Source organism: Neoarius graeffei, chromosome 12 (assembly GCF_027579695.1).
Source record: "Neoarius graeffei isolate fNeoGra1 chromosome 12, fNeoGra1.pri, whole genome shotgun sequence".
NCBI lineage: Eukaryota > Metazoa > Chordata > Actinopteri > Siluriformes > Ariidae > Neoarius > Neoarius graeffei.
Window position 1 is genome coordinate 29,058,303 of NC_083580.1, and position 19,930 is coordinate 29,078,232.

The 19,930-nt window shown below is 41.7% G+C and overlaps 1 protein-coding gene across 1 annotated transcript in view; it reads left to right on the forward strand.

The window, feature by feature from the left end:
• Window positions 1–5,177: 5,177 nt before the first annotated feature.
• fpgs (folylpolyglutamate synthase) overlaps window positions 5,178–19,930 on the forward strand; it is a 62,085-nt gene continuing 47,332 nt past the window's right edge. Inside the window, 5 exon segments of the mRNA XM_060934853.1 lie at window positions 5,178–5,758; window positions 9,956–10,084; window positions 10,616–10,669; window positions 18,555–18,619; window positions 19,188–19,302. Of these exon segments, the coding sequence (XP_060790836.1) occupies window positions 5,612–5,758; window positions 9,956–10,084; window positions 10,616–10,669; window positions 18,555–18,619; window positions 19,188–19,302 (510 nt within the window). The 5' untranslated portion in view covers window positions 5,178–5,611.

Consider the following 19,930-nt stretch of genomic DNA (forward strand, 5'->3'; position numbering starts at 1 on the left):
TCAAGCTAGGAAGAAGCTGGTCAATGCTACCTTCCTCCCAGTACTGGATTATGGGGATGTCATATATATGCACACTGCCTCATCCACATTAAAAACACTTGACACAGTGTACCATGGTGCACTGCGTTTCATTTTAAATGCCAAATCACGTATACGTCACTGCCGTCTTTATGAGATGGCTGGTTTTAGCTCTCTGGCTCTGTGCAGATGGATTCACTGGCACATCTTCATTTACAAAGCAATTATTGGCAAATTGCCCAGTTACCTTATTAATCTTCTGACCTGGAAAAATAGCACATACAGTCTGTGTTCAAAGGACACTCTGCTGTTCACCGTTCCACGCTCAAATACTGAGCTTGGTAAAATGGCTTTCAATTATTCTGCTCCTTCATACTGGAACCTTCTCCAAAAAGACATACAGCTTAGTGTATTTATTTCACTAGAGCACTTTAAACAGCTACTAAAAAACTTGAAATCAGACTGTTGCACATGTTTCCAATGACTTTTACCTATGTCCCCTCTCCCCATCAGATTTCTAATCAATTCAATGTTTTTTTCTCTGTTTGTTTTGTTTCTTGTTTGCACTGTCTATTATTTGTAGCTCCTTTTACTTCTTCTGTTTGTTTTGATGTTGTTCTGTATTATATATATATATATATATATATATATATATATATATATATATATATATATATATATATATACACACACAGTATATACAGGTAGTCGTCGACTTACGACTGAGTTTGGTTACGACTGACCGGTTGTAAACCGATCTGGTCATAAGTCGGCCTATGTTAAATGAACGTAAGTATATTGTGATATGTAATGATATTGTAATCATCTTAAAGTCCTTATTTTATCAACATTTTCTTATTTCGTTACCTTGGCTCATTATTTGGTTTAAGTCAAACACTGCATACTACACTGCATACAGTACAATTAATTTAATACGTGCAAAACAAAAAATACGAAATACAGGTGTGAAAAATAGAAAACATTTTAGTTTGAAACATACCAAAATACAAATGTAAAACAGCAAAATACAAAATTTAGTGACCACTGGCATCACTGGTGCTTGGCTGTGGGTCGTCTACGTCATCATCAGCTGTTGCAGCGCTCGGGCTGGCAGGAGGATTTGCTCGTTTCATAAACCAGGAGCTGGGGCGGAAACTGTATGATGGAGTGTGCGAGGGAGCGCGAGAAAGACTGCGCATGTGCCTGGATCTGGGGCGGAAACTGTTGTACGCGGCGAGAGGCGCTGCCGGGAGCCGGGGCGGAAACTGTCCTACGCTCAGCTAACTCAGCTGGGAACTGGGAAACACTTGCCAGTCATAACCAGACGGTCGTAAAGTCAATCGGTCGTAAGTCGCATAGGTCGTAAGTGTGTATATATACACACACTGTATATTTAGCAGTATGTGTTTATATTGTCTATATGTACTCCCAGGGCTCCCTTGTAAAAGAGATTTAATATCTCAATGGGATATCACCTGGTAAAATAAAGGACAAATAAAATAAAATAAAAAATTTGTGTGAGCACCGAGGAATAATCTAGAAGTTATTGAACTCGATCAGGATGGATTCATGTGTGATGTGAATCATGTGAACAATAAATACTGTGAAGACATGAGTGTGAGAATGAAGTGAAAATGGCAAATAACATGAGAAAATAATTCTGTTTCAAGAACAGAAGAATAAATAAATAAATAGGAAGAAGAAATATACGAAAGAGAAAGATGCACTGTATAAGAAAAAAATCTGAAATAATCTCCGTAAACAATAATTATAGTCGTAAAAGAGCTATTCAAAAAAAAAAAGATCAGAGACTGAACTGGAAAAGGAGAAAAACCAATAACAATGAAGGGGAGCATTATAAAGATATGTAAGGAATGTGGATAAAGTTGACAAAATAAGAGGAGGCAATGAAAGAAAAAAAGTCAGGAAATACTTTTCTTGGGGCAAATTTGATCAGATATGAAGCTTTAACACAGCTCTATGTAAAAATCTGGAGAGCTCATTGACTCGTCAGAGTGAAGCTATCTGGCCACCATCTTACCACTCACATCGTGGAGTGATCATTTAGGCTACTGGAAGCTACACAAAACTGGACAAGTTATTTATGTAGTTGGTGAGAAAAATTACAAGAAAAATGCTTGCATGTACAGCAGTGAACGGGTACAAACCATCATAGTCAAAGGTTGTGGACAGACATTTCACCTGTGAGTATTGATAGTGTGTGATAATTTTTACACGTGTGTGCAGTAACCCCCCCGGAAAATCTGTCTCATCGTTTTGTCTGTTTTTGTTGAAAATCTGACATTGATATCTGGGATGAACACTGTGACTGTGTCAGATTTTCAGTGGAAATGTCCCAGACTAAATCAAAGCCAAAGTCGAGACATGTTTGATATTGAAAGTGAGAGCAAGCTCAAAGGCTCATCTCATCTCATCTCATTATCTCTAGCCGCTTTATCCTTCTACAGGGTCGCAGGCGAGCTGGAGCCTATCCCAGCTGACTATGGGCGAAAGGCGGGGTACACCCTGGACAAGTCGCCAGGTCATCACAGGGCCGACACAGAGACACAGACAACCACTCACACTCACATCCACACCCACGGTCAATTCAGAGTCACCAGTTAACCTAACCTGCATGTCTTTGGACTGTGGGGGAAACCGGAGCACCCGGAGGAAACCCACGCGGACACGGGGAGAACATGCAAACTCCGCACAGAAAGGCCCTCGCCAGCCCCGGGGCTCGAACCCAGGACCTTCTTGCTGTGAGGCGACAGCGCTAACCACTACACCACCGTGCCGCCCAGCTCAAAGGCTCAAATTCAAAAAGAAAAATGAACTGAGTAAATTAGCCTCAATAGCCTCAATGAAATAAGGACCATGGCCTTGGGCAGAAATGGCAGTGAGGGATGCAAATAAAAAGCGATATGTTATTGTTCTAGTTTGGTCAGTAGTTATTTTCATTTACCTAAGGCTAAGCACAATTGACAATGTAGATCATATACTTATGTCCCGCACACTTGCACAAATTGATAAAATGGGAATGATTGTCTGTTTTAACTACATGATTATAGTTTAAATGGAGTGCAAGTATATTGATAAGTACTGTTAAATCAGGGTTGGTCATATTTCCCGGTCAATGGCTTATTTCCCAGTAGGGTGGCCAGATGTCCGGCTTTAGGCCAGACCGTCCGTCTTTTCAATGTCTTGTCCGGCGTCCGGCGCAGCATCAAGCCGGACGCACATTTGTCCTCCTTTTAGAGACGATAAGCGGAATTATATAATATCGACTTGCCAGACTGGAAGAGCAGAGTTCTAGAATAATGTTTTGTAGGGAAACTGCAGATCTGTGCTGCACACTAGTAATCTACAATAAAGAGTCTATGGCTCGATGTTTTTTGGCATGCAATGCGAACTCCGCACCGCGAGGCGTTGCGTTCTAGAACACGTTGCGCTCTATCCTTTGATGATCTTCCTGGCCCGTGCCTTGTTGGCTACTGACTGTTCTCTCTCTCTCTCTCTCTCTCTCTCTCTCTCTCTCTCACTCACTCACTCACACACACACACACACACACAAAGACACCTACGAATTCTGAAGACACTGAAAGACTGAAGCATGATATACTGTTTTAAAACGTTTTATAATGTTGCTGGTTATGTTGCTTATTTGTTCTTTGAGAATCTACAAATGTTGTGCTTTTTGGTACTCAGCACCTTAAGTTTAATTTCAGTGGTTTGTTAACTCCACAATGTTTTTAATAAATATAAATACTGTGTCTCATCTCATTATCTCTAGCCGCTTTATCCTGTTCTACAGGGTCGCAGGCAAGCTGGAGCCTATCCCAGCTGACTACGGGCAAAAGGCGGGGTACACCCTGGACAAATCGCCAGGTCATCACAGGGCTGACACATAGACACAGACAACCATTCACACTCACATTCACACCTACGGTCAATTTAGAGTCACCAGTTAACTTAACCTGCATGTCTTTGGACTATGGGGACAACCGGAGCACCCGGAGGAAACCCACGCAGACATGGGGAGAACATGCAAACTCCACACAGAAAGGCCCTCGCCGGCCACGGGGCTCGAACCTGGACCTTCTTGCTGTGAGGTGACAGCGCTAACCACTACACCACCGTGCCGCCGAGCTAATACATGAATTATAATAAATACTATGAATGCTTTGACCTTACTCTTTTTTCCCCACAATCATAATCTTTAACCCTACAAAATTGCGATGTTGATTTCACCAAACTTGAGTGACTTGCATAAAAATAATCCATTCTCAATCTTGCCACTGTGGTTTACATAAAAATTTGAGGGCTATGAATCAGATGGGATTTGCCATTATTCACCCTAAAATTGATTAGAATGCAGGAAATTGCATCTAAGAAATACAAAATTTTTGGGGGGAGGGCCCCCAGACCCCTCGTCCAAATAATGTCCTCCTTTTTGGTGTTATGGAAATGGTCACCCTATTTCCCAGACGGCGTCCGATATATGATTTCCTGTACAAAGAAAAACTGAAATAATATCTGTAAAAATATAGTAATAAAAAAGCCGTTCAAAAAAAATCAGAGACTAAACTGGAAAAGGAAAAAAATAATGAAGAGGAGTGCTATAAAAGATATGTAGGGAATGTGAATAAAATTTGGAAAATAAGAGGAGTTAAGGAAAGGGGGGAAAAATCAGGAAATACTTTCTTGGGGCAAATTTGATCCGATACGACGGTTTAACGCATAAGCCAAATACACGTGATGTGAATGGTAAGATGGCGGCCAGATGGCTTCACTCGTCTCTACAGCGGGAAATAGACTATGAGCTCTCCATATTTTATATAGAGCTCAGGGGTGGGTTTCCCAAAAGCATCGCAGCACAAAGATCATCATTCAGTGGTAGAGGGCGCGGCACAATGAACTCTCTCTCCTAGTTAAGACGCTCTTAGTGTTAAGAGGCTTTTGGGAAACTCACCGTAGTGCTTTAACACAAGCCAAATACACGTGACGGGTGTGGTAAAATGGCAGCTTGGACGCTTCACTCCAGCGGTCAATGAGCTCTCCAGATATTTTATGTGGAGATCAGGGGTAGTTTACTGAAGCATCCAGGCCAATAGGTGGCGATGTTGGTCTTGTTAGTTTAAAACACGTCGTAAAGCTGTAGAAGTAATAATTAGTACGCGTGTGGTAGCGCTGCATATGAAACGCTGACTGTTTTTAAGTACGGGCTTGTTTTGCACGACGGCGTTATTATACTACTGAACTAGAATTTGTGTGGTGTGATTTCACGATCTAAATGGCAGCTGTGTTAATATTTGGAGGAACTGTGCTGCACAAAATGACTTAACTTTTCATGAAATTTACAGATGCTATATCACATTACACAGCGCGATGTGTAAAATTATCTTTATCGGTGACATTTGCAACGAATTATTTTAACGGATTCCAAGACTTTTGGTCTTGATTCTGTTTGTTTTTCTTTTCTTTTTCCTTTTGGCATTAACGACAGCAGCCTGTACCGACAGGAGGACGTCCCCCTTACTCCCATATTTCGTCGTTTTGGTCCTGCCTTCCTGTGCTCACGTGGCCGTTCGTAATGACAGCACTGCTGGTGAGCGTGCGCGGGTGCTTTACTGTGTTTCGTAGTTTCCCGCATAACGTAAAGGGGTTGAACGTCACGGAGCTGCCTTTGAGGTTATCCAGCACTAAAGCCGCCCCGAGCTACAGGAGAATGGACTATCAGGTAGGTCATTAGCTGGAGAGGGAAGAATAATAAGGTATCGTCATAAGTGAGTGTTTATAAAATAAGTCAAGCGTTTAAGCAGAGCATCTTGGGTAACTTCATCTATTTCTAGTAGATAGATAACATTCTGTATATTTAAAGGTATGGCTAATTTTGTTTGGCCTTTCACTGGTAATAGAAAATTGGAAGCTAAGATACGGTAATGTTGCGTCAGCCGAGAATCATGGCGGCGTTTCAAACAGTGTATTGTCGTCGGATTATTTGATAAGCGAGCATCAGATTGAGGATGAAACCTCAGGTCACATTTCAGTCCTGACAGAAATTCAGATAAAACGGTCAGAGGCTCGTGTTTTGCCCCGGCCACGTGCTTGTGGAGGTTGCTAAATTGGCTTGACGCCAGCGAGTTTGAAACAAACCAACTTTATTTATAATTGTAAAAACCAAAGAAATTGTTTCATTATAGTTTATGTAAACAAGCTGCAGGTCGCTGAAACGAATTACGGTGGTTTAGCTCCTAGTGTATTAGCCTCATCTTCAGGTGTTTTTAGCCCCATTATTGAATTGAACAAAATTGGATCATAATTTTGCTTTCTAAGGCACCGATAGCAGTAATTTATCAGCTTTGAGTTAACGCTCCGACTGGCAATTAGTTTTTGCACATTCCGGGACATACTGTACAGCTTGGACTTCGAAACAACCCATGCACATACTCCTTAAATATGTCTATTTTTCGAATTTGTATATTTTAGAATCTTATTTTTTTATCCTGTTTATATAACTACTTTTTGTATATTTTAAAAATTATTTTATCTTAACTGTTCAAGCGCCAATCACCGAATCAAATTCCTTGTATGTGAGAACAGACTTGGCAATAAACTTGATTCTGATGAGAATTCGACTTCGCCCCTAATTAGAACCGGCGAACCAGAATATTCTTAGAATGATGTTCGGCTCTTTAGAATGTCCTTTGAAACCTCTCTGTTGAGTTGGCATATTTAAACATGCGAACCCTTGATTTGATTTGGTAAGCTAGTCAGAGTTTCTTTAACTAGCTGCTTTAAATTAGTTTACATAAGTCAAATGAAATTCCAGTCAAAAACTTGAAGTTCAAAGTTTCCTTTAAAAAAAAACCCTGGGGGTGTCGTGGCTCAGGTGGATAAGGCGCCATACCACAAATCCGGGGACCCGGGTTCGATTCCGGCCCGAGGTCATTTCCCGATCCCTCCCTGTCTCTCTCTCCCGCTCACTTCCTGTCTCTACACTGTCCTATCCAATAAAGGTGAAGAAAAAAAAAAACCCCTGTGCTCTTTAAATCTACAATGATCAATCATGGGCGTAAGTTGAAGATGGGGCTAAACCACCGGATACTGCTGAAACAAGTCATGTCTGGCGGGTTGTACTATCTTCATGTCTCATTTAGGCCTTGGTCACACTAGTTTGTGAATACTTGGCGATGAAAAATTGTTAGCATCACCATCAATCATGCAATACATGGCATTTGTTCTCCGAGCTTTGTGAGTTGCTTTGGTGTGTCTCTGCCTTGAGTGGGGGGGAATGTCATGAGAAATTTCAGTGCATATTCTGAAATTTGGGGGCGATGTTTTCGCCGGCAAACTAAGCAGCGAATACTCACAGGTGGGTTTAGGAATATTTCCTGTAGCTCAAGGAACCTTCTTTGAGCCTCTTGATGCATTTGTCTCAAATCCATGTTCCCAATGCTCATGGGAGCCTCATCAACACAGCAACTCGGCATAGCCTAACCTTCACCAAGACTTGAAAAGTGCATTTACCTTTGGGGATCTTTCAGCACACGTTGTGCATGCGCTTGGGACCCAGTCATATGGGAAACACCTAATGCTGATTTGAGTGCAACCAGCATGCACATATAAGGATGCGGTTTTCATAGAGAGTTTAAGTATTCTGCCAGGTATGTAGCAGTAGATGGATCTCAGTGCAGGAAGAGTTTATTAGTAGGTATAATGTTTAGAAATGCAAAATGTGAGGCAAGTAACAAAGCACAACCAAAAGCAGAGTCATAAACATGGCTAGAAACAAAGGTGACGGTGATATTACTTCACAAAGCCTCGGTGTTCTTATATGCGGGTGCTGATTTAAGCACAAGGTGTTTCTCGTAACGATTGGGTTCTGTGAGTGAGTGTGACCACTCAAGCACATGCAGGTGTCACAGTCAAGTGTTTGCCTGCTGTGTGACCACAACTTTTAGCTCGTCTGTACACTGAGTGCAGAATTATTAGGCAAGTGAGTATTTTGACCACAACATCCTTTTAATGCATGTTGTCCCACTCCAAGCTGTTTAGGCTTGAAAGCCTACTACCAATTAAGTATATCAGGTGCTGTGCATCTGTGTAATGAGAGGGGGTGTGGTCTAATGACATCAACACCCTATATCAGGTGTGCATAATTATTAGGCAACCTCTTTTCCTCTGGCAAAATGGGTCAGAAGAGAGATCTGACAGACTTTGAAAAGTATAAAATTGTGAGATGTCTTGCAGACGGATGCAGCACTCTTGAAATTGTGAAGATGTTGAAACGTGATCACCAAACAATCAAGCGTTTCATTGCAAATAGTCAACAGGGTCGAAAGAAGCGTGTGGGGAAAAAAAAGGCGCAAAATAACTGCACATGATCTGCGGAAAATCAAGCGTGAAGCTAACAAGCAGCCATTAGCATCCAGTTCTGCCATATTCCAGAGTTGCAACATTCCTGGAGTGTCAAAGAGTACAAGGTGTGCAATACTGAGGGACATGGCCAAGGTAAGGAAGGCTGAAAAACGACCACCACTGAGTAAGGCACACAAGATAAAACGTCAAGACTGGGCCAAGAAATATCTTAAGACTGATTTTTCTAAGGTGCTGTGGTCTGATGAGATGAGAGTGACTCTTGATGGGCCAGATGAATGGGCCTGTGGCTGGATCAGTAATGGGCACAGAGCTCCACTCTGACTCAGACGCCAGCAAGGTGGAGGTGGAGTACTGCTATGGGCTGGTATCATCAAAGACGAGCTTGTTGGACCTTTTCGAGTTGAGGATGGACTCAAACTCAACTCCCAGACCTACTGCCAGTTCCTGGAAGAAACCTTCTTCAAGCAGTGGTATAGGAAAAAGTCAGCATCTTTCAAGAAGAACATGATTTTCATGCAGGATAATGCTCCATCTCATGCGTCCAAATACTCCACTGCGTGGCTAGCCAGTAAAGGTCTGAAAGGTGAAAAAAATAATGACATGGCCCCCTTGTTCACCTGACCTAAACCCCATAGAGAACCTGTGGTCCATTATAAAACATGAGGTCTACAAAGAGGGAAAACAGTACACCTCTCTGAACAGCGTCTGGGAGGCCGTGGTTGCTGCTGCACACAATTTTGGTCGTGAACAGATAAAGAAATTGACAGAATCTATGGATGGAAGGCTTTTGAGTGTCCTCATGAAGAAGGGTGGCTATATTGGTCACTGATTTGTTTTTGTTTTGTGTTTGAATGTTAGATATGTTTATTAGCAAATCTGGAGTTGTCATATCAGTGTACCTGGTGAAAATAAATAAGTGAAATGGCTACATATTTGGTTTTTATTAAGTTGCCTAATAATTCTGCACAGTGAAAGTTACCTGAACACATACATATTCTCCTAAAATGGCCAAAACTAAAAACACCCCACTCTAACTTCCATACATATTCAGCTTTGATATTTATGAGTCTTTTTGTTTGATTGAGAACATAGTTGTTGTTCAATAATAAAACTAATCCTCAAAAATACAACTTGCCTAATAATTCTGCACTCCGTGTATATCGCCATGCGTTGTCACCAAAACGCCTCCTTTTCATTGGTAACCCATCGCAAAGCATCGCAAGCTGTAGTGTGACCTTAGCTTTAGATAAACGGGACTGATGTCATTTGAGTAATGGCACCTTTTGCATTTGGCATAGTTTGTTTGAGTGGTGGACAATGCAGCACAATCTTATGTTGGGATATTTTCTGTGTATTCTACATACAATGCGGCACACAACTTTGAGAATCTCCCATTTTTATTCTGTTCCTTTTTTTTTCTCTTTAAATTCATGAGGACACTCTGAACATCTGTTGTGCATGTCTGTGTATCATGGCCATATCTTTGTGACAGGGGGATGTTTAGATGATTGCCTGATGTGCAAGCTTTCATTTTCTGTTTCTTTCACTCCTGAAGGATGCCATTTGCACCCTGAACACACTACAAACCAATGCCAGTGCCCTGGAGCAGGTACGCAGAGAGCGAGCTCACCCCCAAGTCCAGCTCCAGGCCATGAGGAACTTCCTGCAGCGTTCAGGCCTCATGGTAAAATTCTTTCATGCAAAATGCATTTCAACACAGTCAGCTGAGGTTCCTTGAACATTGCCTAAGAAAAGGTCCTACAGAGCTTAACCAACAATTGGGTCTCTACAATCCCACACATGGAAAATGTATTAGAACAGGATGGCAGTGGCTGTACCACCAATACATAGCAAAGACTTTGTCCATCAACTGTCGAAGAAATCCGATGCACAGCTGCAGATTGGAGGGCCTGGAGTAAGATAATTTTGGCCGCCTGTGGAGATCTACTGTTGTAGATTTTCCAGATGAGCAAGCGAGAGATTGTGCACTCAACACGTTCCATAACACTGGCTCACTGACCACACACAATCATTCTGCCACAACCATTATGCAGTGTATTGCAGTAATCATTATTAATGTCATTGTGGATTCTGCATTGCACGCATGCTTGAGTTCCATAAGTCATTAGACAATTGTAAGTCCTTGTGCGTACAATAGACCGTGAAATGAAAAGTTGATTGACCTCAAAATTCACAGGTATGTTGCTTTTTCCAGGTGGAGGAACTGGATCATCTCAACATCATTCATGTAACTGGAACAAAGGGAAAGGTAAATTTTGTGCAAACATGAGTTCAGTATTTTACAAGGACCAAATGCCCGTATGTTTGGTTTGTGTCAAGGGCAGTGTTGTTTTTGGCAGCCATTTTTGATTTAGTCTTAGTCTTTTGGACGAAATGCTTATTAGTTTTAGTCACATTTTAGTCAATTCTATCCTTGATAGTTTTGGTCTAGTTTTAGTCGACGAAAACTAAAAGGGTTTTAGTCCAGTTTTAGTCATTCATTTTAGTCGAAAAAATAATTACTTTAAAACATTAAATTAGGCCAATACAGAGATAGGAAATTGTAATCGAGGTTGACAGGTTGTGCATAACATGCTCTCTACATAAACGCCCTCTAGTGTGTATGCTCTCTACATAAACGCCCTCTAGTGTGTATGCTCTCTACATAAACGCCCTCTAGTGTGTATGCTCTCTACATAAACGCCCTCTAGTGTGTATGCTCTCTACATAAACGCCCTCTAGTGTGTATGCTGTCTACATAAACGCCCTCTAGTGTGTATGCTCTCTACATAAACACCCTCTAGTGCAGGGGTGGCCAACCAGTTGGAGACCAAGAGTCACATTTTTTACTGTATTACCGCAAAGAGCCACATCATACACATGGGCACACGAACATCACCCATCCCTTCCTCTCTCTCTCTCTCACACACACACACACACCTCTGCTCAGCCAGATTAATGGTAAATGTCACACACCAACATATTTACTCCTACAGTACTAAGACCACAGGCTGAGGCCAGTCATTTTTAACAATGAACATTGTGTGCACTTACTATGCATGCTGCTTAGTGGGACTCATGGCATTACCAAAAAAAAGCCACACCATACACATGACCACACATGTGTACCATACATGTGACCCCCCTCGCTCTCTCTCTCCCTCACAGACACACATGCTCAACATGCACCTCTGCTCAGCCAGATTAATAGTAAATGTCACATGCCAACATGAGAGAAATTTACTCCTTCAGTCAGTACTAATACCACAGGCCAGTCATTTACAGCAATCAATATTGTGTGCACTTACTATGCATGTTGCTTAGTGGGACTTCTGACATTCCTTGCCTTGAACAATCCTCTTCAAATCCTCTGGCTTGTATTCCGTCGTTGCCACTCGAAGCAGTTCTTTCACATGGGTGTCAGTCAGAACAGAACGATGCTTTGACTTCACGTGTTTCATGGTAGAGAACACAGACTCGCAGACGTATGCTGACCCAAACATTGACAGTATCTTAAGTGCAGCCTGTTTCACATTCGGGTATTTTTCCAATGGCACACTTTTTTCCAAAACTCAATGGTGCCTTCCCTTAAAACAGGTTTCAGTTGGTCTTCCTCACGAAGATCGATCATCTCCAACTCAGCCGCAGCCTCATCTGTGACAAGCGGGGCTTTCAAACAGTCCATCTCCGCATTGAATGGGTCGACGAGGAACGTAATCTGTGGCCTTTTCAGTTGTATATCACGGAACCGGGTTACAAAGCTTTCGTGCAGGTTTTCAATTAGTGTTGCATATCTGGCTCCTTGCTTATTCAAGGAGGCGGGAAGCTTTGAAATGAGCTAATGACGACTGACATATAAGGCAGAATGGCTTGCCATTACGTTCAACAAAAAAGTATAAACTCTCCCACTCTGTTAAAAATGTCCTATGTTCTTCATATTTTCGTTTTGCTGTGCATTTTTTCATTGCCATTTTGAGAGGCTACTTGACACAAGATACACCTTGCCCAAAAACTTAGTGATTATCTCACGCACATGCGCATTTGACATGACCTGAAAATACCGTAATATACCCAAGCAAAGCGAAGATGTATTTGACGAAAATACCATACTGAACTCAAGCAAAGCGCACACGCACATAAAAAACAAAACAAAACCACAAACTTCGATATGAACGTAAGAGCCGCATGACACCGGGCAAAGAGCCGCATGCGGCTCGCGAGCCGCGGGTTGGCCACCCAAGCTCTAGTGTGTATGCTCTCTGCATAAACGCCCTCTAGTGTGTATGCTCTCTGCATAAACGCCCTCTAGTGTGTATGCTCTCTGCATAAACGCCCTCTAGTGTGTATGCTCTCTGCATAAACGCCCTCTAGTGTGTATGCTCTCTGCATAAACGCCCTCTAGTGTGTATGCTCTCTGCATAAACGCCCTCTAGTGTGTATGCTCTCTGCATAAACGCCCTCTAGTGTGTATGCTCTCTGCATAAACGCCCTCTAGTGTGTATGCTCTCTGCATAAACGCCCTCTAGTGTGTATGCTCTCTGCATAAACGCCCTCTAGTGTGTATGCTCTCTGCATAAACGCCCTCTAGTGTGTATGCTCTCTGCATAAACGCCCTCTAGTGTGTATGCTCTCTGCATAAACGCCCTCTAGTGTGTATGCTCTCTGCATAAACGCCCTCTAGTGTGTATGCTCTCTGCATAAACGCCCTCTAGTGTGTATGCTCTCTGCATAAACGCCCTCTAGTGTGTATGCTCTCTGCATAAACGCCCTCTAGTGTGTATGCTCTCTGCATAAACGCCCTCTAGTGTGTATGCTCTCTGCATTCACTGCAAAAACTAGCCATCCTAATATAAGGAAAAAATAAATTTGAGAACATTTAGACTATAATCAAGTGAAATAATCTGCCAGTGCAGTAAGATAATTACACTTGGTAAGACATCTTAGAATACGTTGGTTGTAATCTAGAACTAGGTTTAATAATCTCAAAATTGGTGTCTTGTATTCTTCTAATAAGAAATGCTAGATCGTTTCAACTATTCAAGATATTTTCACTTGCTAAGATATTTTTTGCAGTGTAAACGCTGTCGTGTGTATGCGCTCTACATAAACGCTCTCTAGTGTGCATGCTCCATTGTTCACAGACTCGTGTTTCTGCCTCTGTTTAACATGTCGCAATGCGTTGATGGAGCACAAACATGTCATGATGAACACACAACTAGAAGATGACCGCTGCCCGTTAATGTAAATATGATGGCTAAACATGCTGCTAATGTTAGAGTAGCCAGGTGTGCTGCTGCTCATTTACACATTAAGGCACAACAACAGGTCTGAAAAGTTACATTTCCCCCCATGTGTTTCACAGTAACTCAAATATGGGTCAATATATGACAAAGCATTCAGTTGCTGTCCCACCAAAAATCCATGCAGGACAAGTTTTACTCATGACATGTTAATTGAATATTAACCAAGCCAACTTTAGCATGAAGCTAGCGGTCCCATTCATTTTCGCCAGGTCACAGTGTTTTGGAAAACTTCATAGGAAATTCATCACAGACCAATTGTTGAGTGACATTAACCAAAGCTAGCAAACGTATACATGATTTGTTAACAGGACTTTTTGTAACGTTAACTTAGCGTTGCAGAAATAGCAGCATGGTGAGCTTTAGATGCCTCTTGAGGTTGGTTGTATTCTTGCCATGTAGTTTATAGCCACCGCGTGTACCTCTGTCTCCCGCTACAAGGCATTCCGTTTTATTTTCTGCTGAATTATGTGTAAAATATGCCCATAAATTATCACGTCTTTTCCGCCCACCAAGCCCTTGTGCTGGCGTTGCCGCCGCCATGGTCCATGACCTGTGTGTGGCTGCCCCGGTGTGCACTGTGCCCGTACATGCCTGGTGTGACCAAACAAGGACAGGATGCAGGTGCATTGCTAATATTTTCAGCATTTGGCAGACAGATTGCACACACCGTTGGAGGAAACACCATGCATTTTGATAGTCCTATAGCCAACCCACTAACATTTTCGTCTCGTCAACGAAAACAACAGATACGTCTCGTCATATTTTTGTGAGCAAAGAGTTATGTTTAGCGTGTGACTGTCTCGTTTTAGTCATGAAAAAAAGGTGCGTTAACGAAATCATTTCATCATCGTTAACGAAAACAGCACTGGTCAAAGGTCCTGACATTCACTCACTAGGATTAGAAGAACCCCATGCTAACACAACTGTATGTGTGTTTAGTTATGTAGTTGAGAGGAGCCAGTTATAATTAGCTTTAGCCATTAAAATATACATTTTATTTTCGGTTGTTTTAAAACTTTTTTTTTTTTTAAATGTTATCAGTGAGTTTCAGATTTGCATCTTACAATATACTGCTACACGTGTATTCATGGAACGTTTTATTTGGAACAACTGTACCCCTGGTCATTCAAGCAGTTATCTGATCAGCCAATCGTGTGGCAGCAGTGCAATGCATAAAATCCTGTAAATACAGGGCAGCAGCTTGGGGTAATTTTCTCATCAACCATCATAATGCGGGGAAAATATGATCGTCATGATTTTGATTACAAGATGATTGTTGGTGCCACACAGGCTGGTTTCTGAAACTTTCACACACCTTTTGCGTAAACTCTAGAATGTTTCCTTGAGTTTATGCAAAATGGAGCAATATAGAAAAACAGTGAGCAACAGTTATGTGGTTGGAAGTGCTGTGTTGGAGAGGTCGAGACTGGTCAGGATGGCCTTACTTGTTTGAGCTGATAAAGGCTACAGTAACTCAGATAATCACTCTGCATATTAGTGGTGAGCAGAAAAGCATCTGCGTGCACATCATGTTGAACCTTGAGACAGATGGACTACGACAGCAGAAGACAGTCAGGTTCCACTTCTGTCAGTAAAGAACAGAAAGCTAAGGGTGCAGTGGGCACAAGCTCACCGCAACTGGACAATTGAAGACTGGAAAAACATAGCCTGCTCTGATGAATCTCGATTTATGCTGAGGAACAAAGATGGTAGGGTCAGAATTTGGTGGCAACAGCATGAATCCATGGACCCAACCTGCCTTTTGTCGACTGTCCAGGCTGGTGGATGTAGCGTAATGGTGTGGAGAATGTTTTCTTGGCACACTCTGGGCCCATTAATACAAATCAATCATTGCTTGAATGCTATAGACTATAGCCTTTTTTTCCACAGATATTCTGTAATATTGGTGTAAGACACCTTAGTATTCTGGCTTTAGTGGTTTACACTGAGCCGAATAAAGCTGGCATGAAGTTAAGTCCTTCCCACACCATGTGGTGCATAGGGTGGCGCTGATCTCCGTTTCCGTAGCCCTCGGCCTCTCGCCTATTACATAGCTGGGGTTACAGTGGGGGGCTAGTCCTCTGGTAAGTTTGACTCCCCACTCGCATCTGTATTGCACCGTGCCTTGCCAGACGGCAGTAGGTACCATTTTTATGATGGTCTTTGGTATGACCCGACCATGAGTAGAACTCGCGATCTTCCGATTGAGAGGCGGACACGCTAACCACTAGGCCAACTTGCGGTGGCATGAATTTAAGCTAGCATTTTATTTAAATTGTAAGCCGGAGTTCTGCAACCAGAGACGTGATGTCACAATGGAGCGTCGGCACCTGCAGTGATGTATCTGTGCATTAGAAATACGAGTACCCCGAGCATACTGGAGTTGTTTTAAAGATAACGGCAGGTGAATCGAGTATTGAGGTGCTTTTGTTACCCATGCACATTTATACAACTCTTTTTAAACACAAAGTTACTGAGGATTATATGCAACATGTAATCACTTCATGAAATAATTTGTTTGAGGGAAGTAATAGCCTTTTTACAGCATGTTAGTGTCCTTTAGCTGAGCTGGCTTTTCAGGAAACGGAGGGAAGAGTGGAGAGATTTGTGCAATCAGAAGTATGTAGGATGAGAAAGTGAAGAAAAGTAGGAAGCAATTTGAGGCAGAAAGGTTCATGAACTTTAGACGCTGTAGATGGAGACATTTGAAATCGTGTTGGTCTTGGATAGAAGGTCAAAAATGTTACACCCCTGTCCTGCCATGTTGGCCGTTCTTTAAACGGATGTAGATACTGGCTCTGTTATCAATCATTCCGGCTAAGAGGCGAAACAACCCAGACCCCCGTTCCACATTTGGATGTTTTATACAGAACGCAAGGCACAATGGGAGCTTATTTCAGTATTGTTGCTGACCATGTGCATCCCTTCATGGCCACAATTTGCTCATCATCTAATGGCTGTACAATCATAATGCACCATGTCTCAAAGTAAGTCATCTCGCACTGGTTTCATGAACATGAGTTCAGTGTTCTTCAGTGACCTTCCCAGTCACCAGATCTGAATCCACTGCATGTTTGGGATGCGATGGAATAGGAAATTCACAAAATGAAAGTGCACCTGAAAAATCTGCAGGAATTGCATGATCAAATCATATCAACATGGACCAGAATCTAAATGGAATGTTTCCAACATTTTGTGGAATTCATGCCATGAGGAATTGAGGCTGCTTTGAGAACAAAGGGAGGCTTGACACAGTATTAGTATAGTGTTCCTAAAAAAAGAGCTCAGCGAGTGCATCATCATAGTGATGAATGAATAGTGGGAGTCAGCGCTCGAAACTAACGGTGTCCCGATGTCCCGGGGACCATAAAAAATGTCATCGGGACACAAAATTATCATATCTGGGACAATCCCGGGACAATGGAAAAAAATAGATCTAGAAAAAAAGTTCGACATTAATATTATTTACAAAGCCGTAACACATACGTAGACATTCACCTAATTTGTTAATTTTAAAACGTTAACAGCGAAAAATACATTAGTGGCTACACTTTCGATGCAACTGCATCCGTAGGCTACAGAGCAGCGCATTCTGTTCTAGAATCTTCGGCCGCATTATATGGACTTGGAATGGAATTGCTACCGCACACGCTGCGCCGACTCTTGCCAGAACAAAAATGCTGAAGTGGTTGAAGCGGACCGACCGCGGGGAAGAAACTGAAAGCCCAGACATAACGTCTCCGGGACCTTCAGGATCCAAAGTGTCATCGCCTGGTCTGCAGGCAACGCGAGCAACTGAATGAACACTGTTAGACACGTTATAAAATACAACAGGAATTATGTGGATGATATTGACGGAAGATACCGTTCAACAGAATAAGTGAGTTTTCTTGGTGTCTTTCTAGTTCAGAAAGTTTAGTCAGTCAGCAGCACAACTAGGCTCGGACCTGCTGCCACTATGTTGATGTTGCTAACATTTGCACCCATGTTTCGGCAGCGAAAGTTCATAAAAATGGATAACGGAAAGTTCATAAAAATGGATAACGGAAAGTTCATAAAAATGGATAACGGAAAGTTCATAAAAATGGATAACGGAAAGTTCATAAAAATGGATAACGGAAAGTTCATAAAAATGGATAACGATCTCATCTCATTATCTGTAGCCGCTTTATCCTGTTCTACAGGGTCGCAGGCAAGCTGGAGCCTATCCCAGCTGACTACGGGCGAAAGGCGGGGTACACCCTGGACAAGTCGCCAGGTCATCACAGGGCTATGGATAACGGTAATGGTGAAAATGATAAGTTGGCCTTATAAGTGCCCACAGATATTCAAGGTATAAGTAGATGAAATTAACATAAAAGGGGTCTTATTTTCAACTAAAGTGTACTGCAGATGTAGGGAGTTGAAACATTTTCTGAATGAGCTAGTTGGCCCCTTTAAATAAACGGGTATCTATTATCAGTATCAGTGAGATCGCCAAAGTTTAATAAACTGAAAATGCAATAACTAATTTTGAAGTAGATGATGTATAGGACATGTGTCGCTTGTGTCTTGTGACTTATTGTAAAAATGATATAAAGGGTTCAAAATCGCATAGTTAAATATAATAGTAACTTCATATGATAATATTAACCACTGGTTATTTCAGAGAGGAAAAAAATGGGGACACTATTGCTTCCATTCGGGACAATACAACACAGAATTCGGGACCACTGGGGGACACAAAGAAAAAAAGTTAATTTCGAGCCCTGGTGGGAGTGATGAAATGAATTTATCTTGCTTTATTGCAGGAGCAAGAAATTATCTGTAGATTCTGTGGTAAATGATTGATGTTTCATGATGTCCTCTCAGGGTTCAACATGTGCCTTCGCAGAGAATATTCTGAGGAGCTATGGCTTCCGTACTGGATTGTACAGGTACTGCAACTTGGAAAGTACATGTGACTTTTGTGCATTTGTGTGCTTCTGTTCAAGTCATGCCTTAAATCGAACATTTACTCACATTTTAAGGAATGTGTGATGTGAGCATGAGATGTCAGTGTGTGTCAGTTTGTCTGTGGCAGTCAGCAGATTGTACTGCTGTAACATTTGAGTGATTTGTGTGCACGTGTGAACGTTTGTGTGCAGTGGCTAAGGCCATGTTATGAATGTTTAGAACAGTTGTGCAATATAACGCTTTATAAGTCCATTGGATTTCAGACTCTAACGAGCAACATTGATGCACATGTGTCTGTGTGTGACATGTGCCTTCAGATGTTTTGTTAAATTAGTGAGTAGGTATATTTATATCCAAATGGAAATACAATATGCATTAATTTACTTACCATCACATAATCAATATTTTGAAGCTGAATTTTTCTTCAAATTTTTATAAATTGTCTTGCGTGCATATGAAGAAAAAAACTGCGTGGATGAAAAGACCATTTTATTGAGGTTGCAGTTCTGGTTTGGTGTTTTATTGATGTGGGTATTTGTCCCATTTCAGCTCCCCACACCTAGTGCAAGTCAGGGAGAGGATCTGTGTGAATGGCTGCCCCATTGGAAAAGACATTTTCACCAAATACTTTTGGCAGGTTTACAGCCGGCTGGAAGAAACTAAGGTGCGTGTGTATACTTGCTACATACTGAGGACCAGAATGTCTTTGTTCCCAACAGAACTGTTACGTTTTTGGGAAGTGAATATTTTGGCTGGTCCTCGTTTCTTCAAAAGGCTGTTTGAGAGTTAAGACTTGGTTTTATACAATGCCTTATCTGATCAATATGATTAGTCACTTTGGAACTTTCTCAGGATATAAGGTCAATCAGTCCAAATCTTCGATACTCTTCCTCAATGAAAAAGAGAGAAATAATCCAGCAATCCAACACCCTTTCACAGTATCTAAAAACGGCTTTAAATACTTGGATTATTCTCACACCTCAAATAAAAAACGTAATCCCACATAACTATGACCCCATTTGTTTCATATGTAAACAATACTTGGAATAGATGGATGTCTCTTCCCCTTACATTAATAGGTAAAATCAATGCCATCAAGACGAACATTCTCCCCAAATTTCTGTATTTACAGGGGTCAAAATTAAGCATGTGCCGACAGACATGGGCAAGTCATTCTCATACTCAGGCAACAATAAAATTATCACTAGTTGTCCGTCGGACAACTGTGTATGAATGTCTATTTTACCAAGAAAAATTAAGTTGTTGTGATTCCTAACAGAAACAGAACAAAA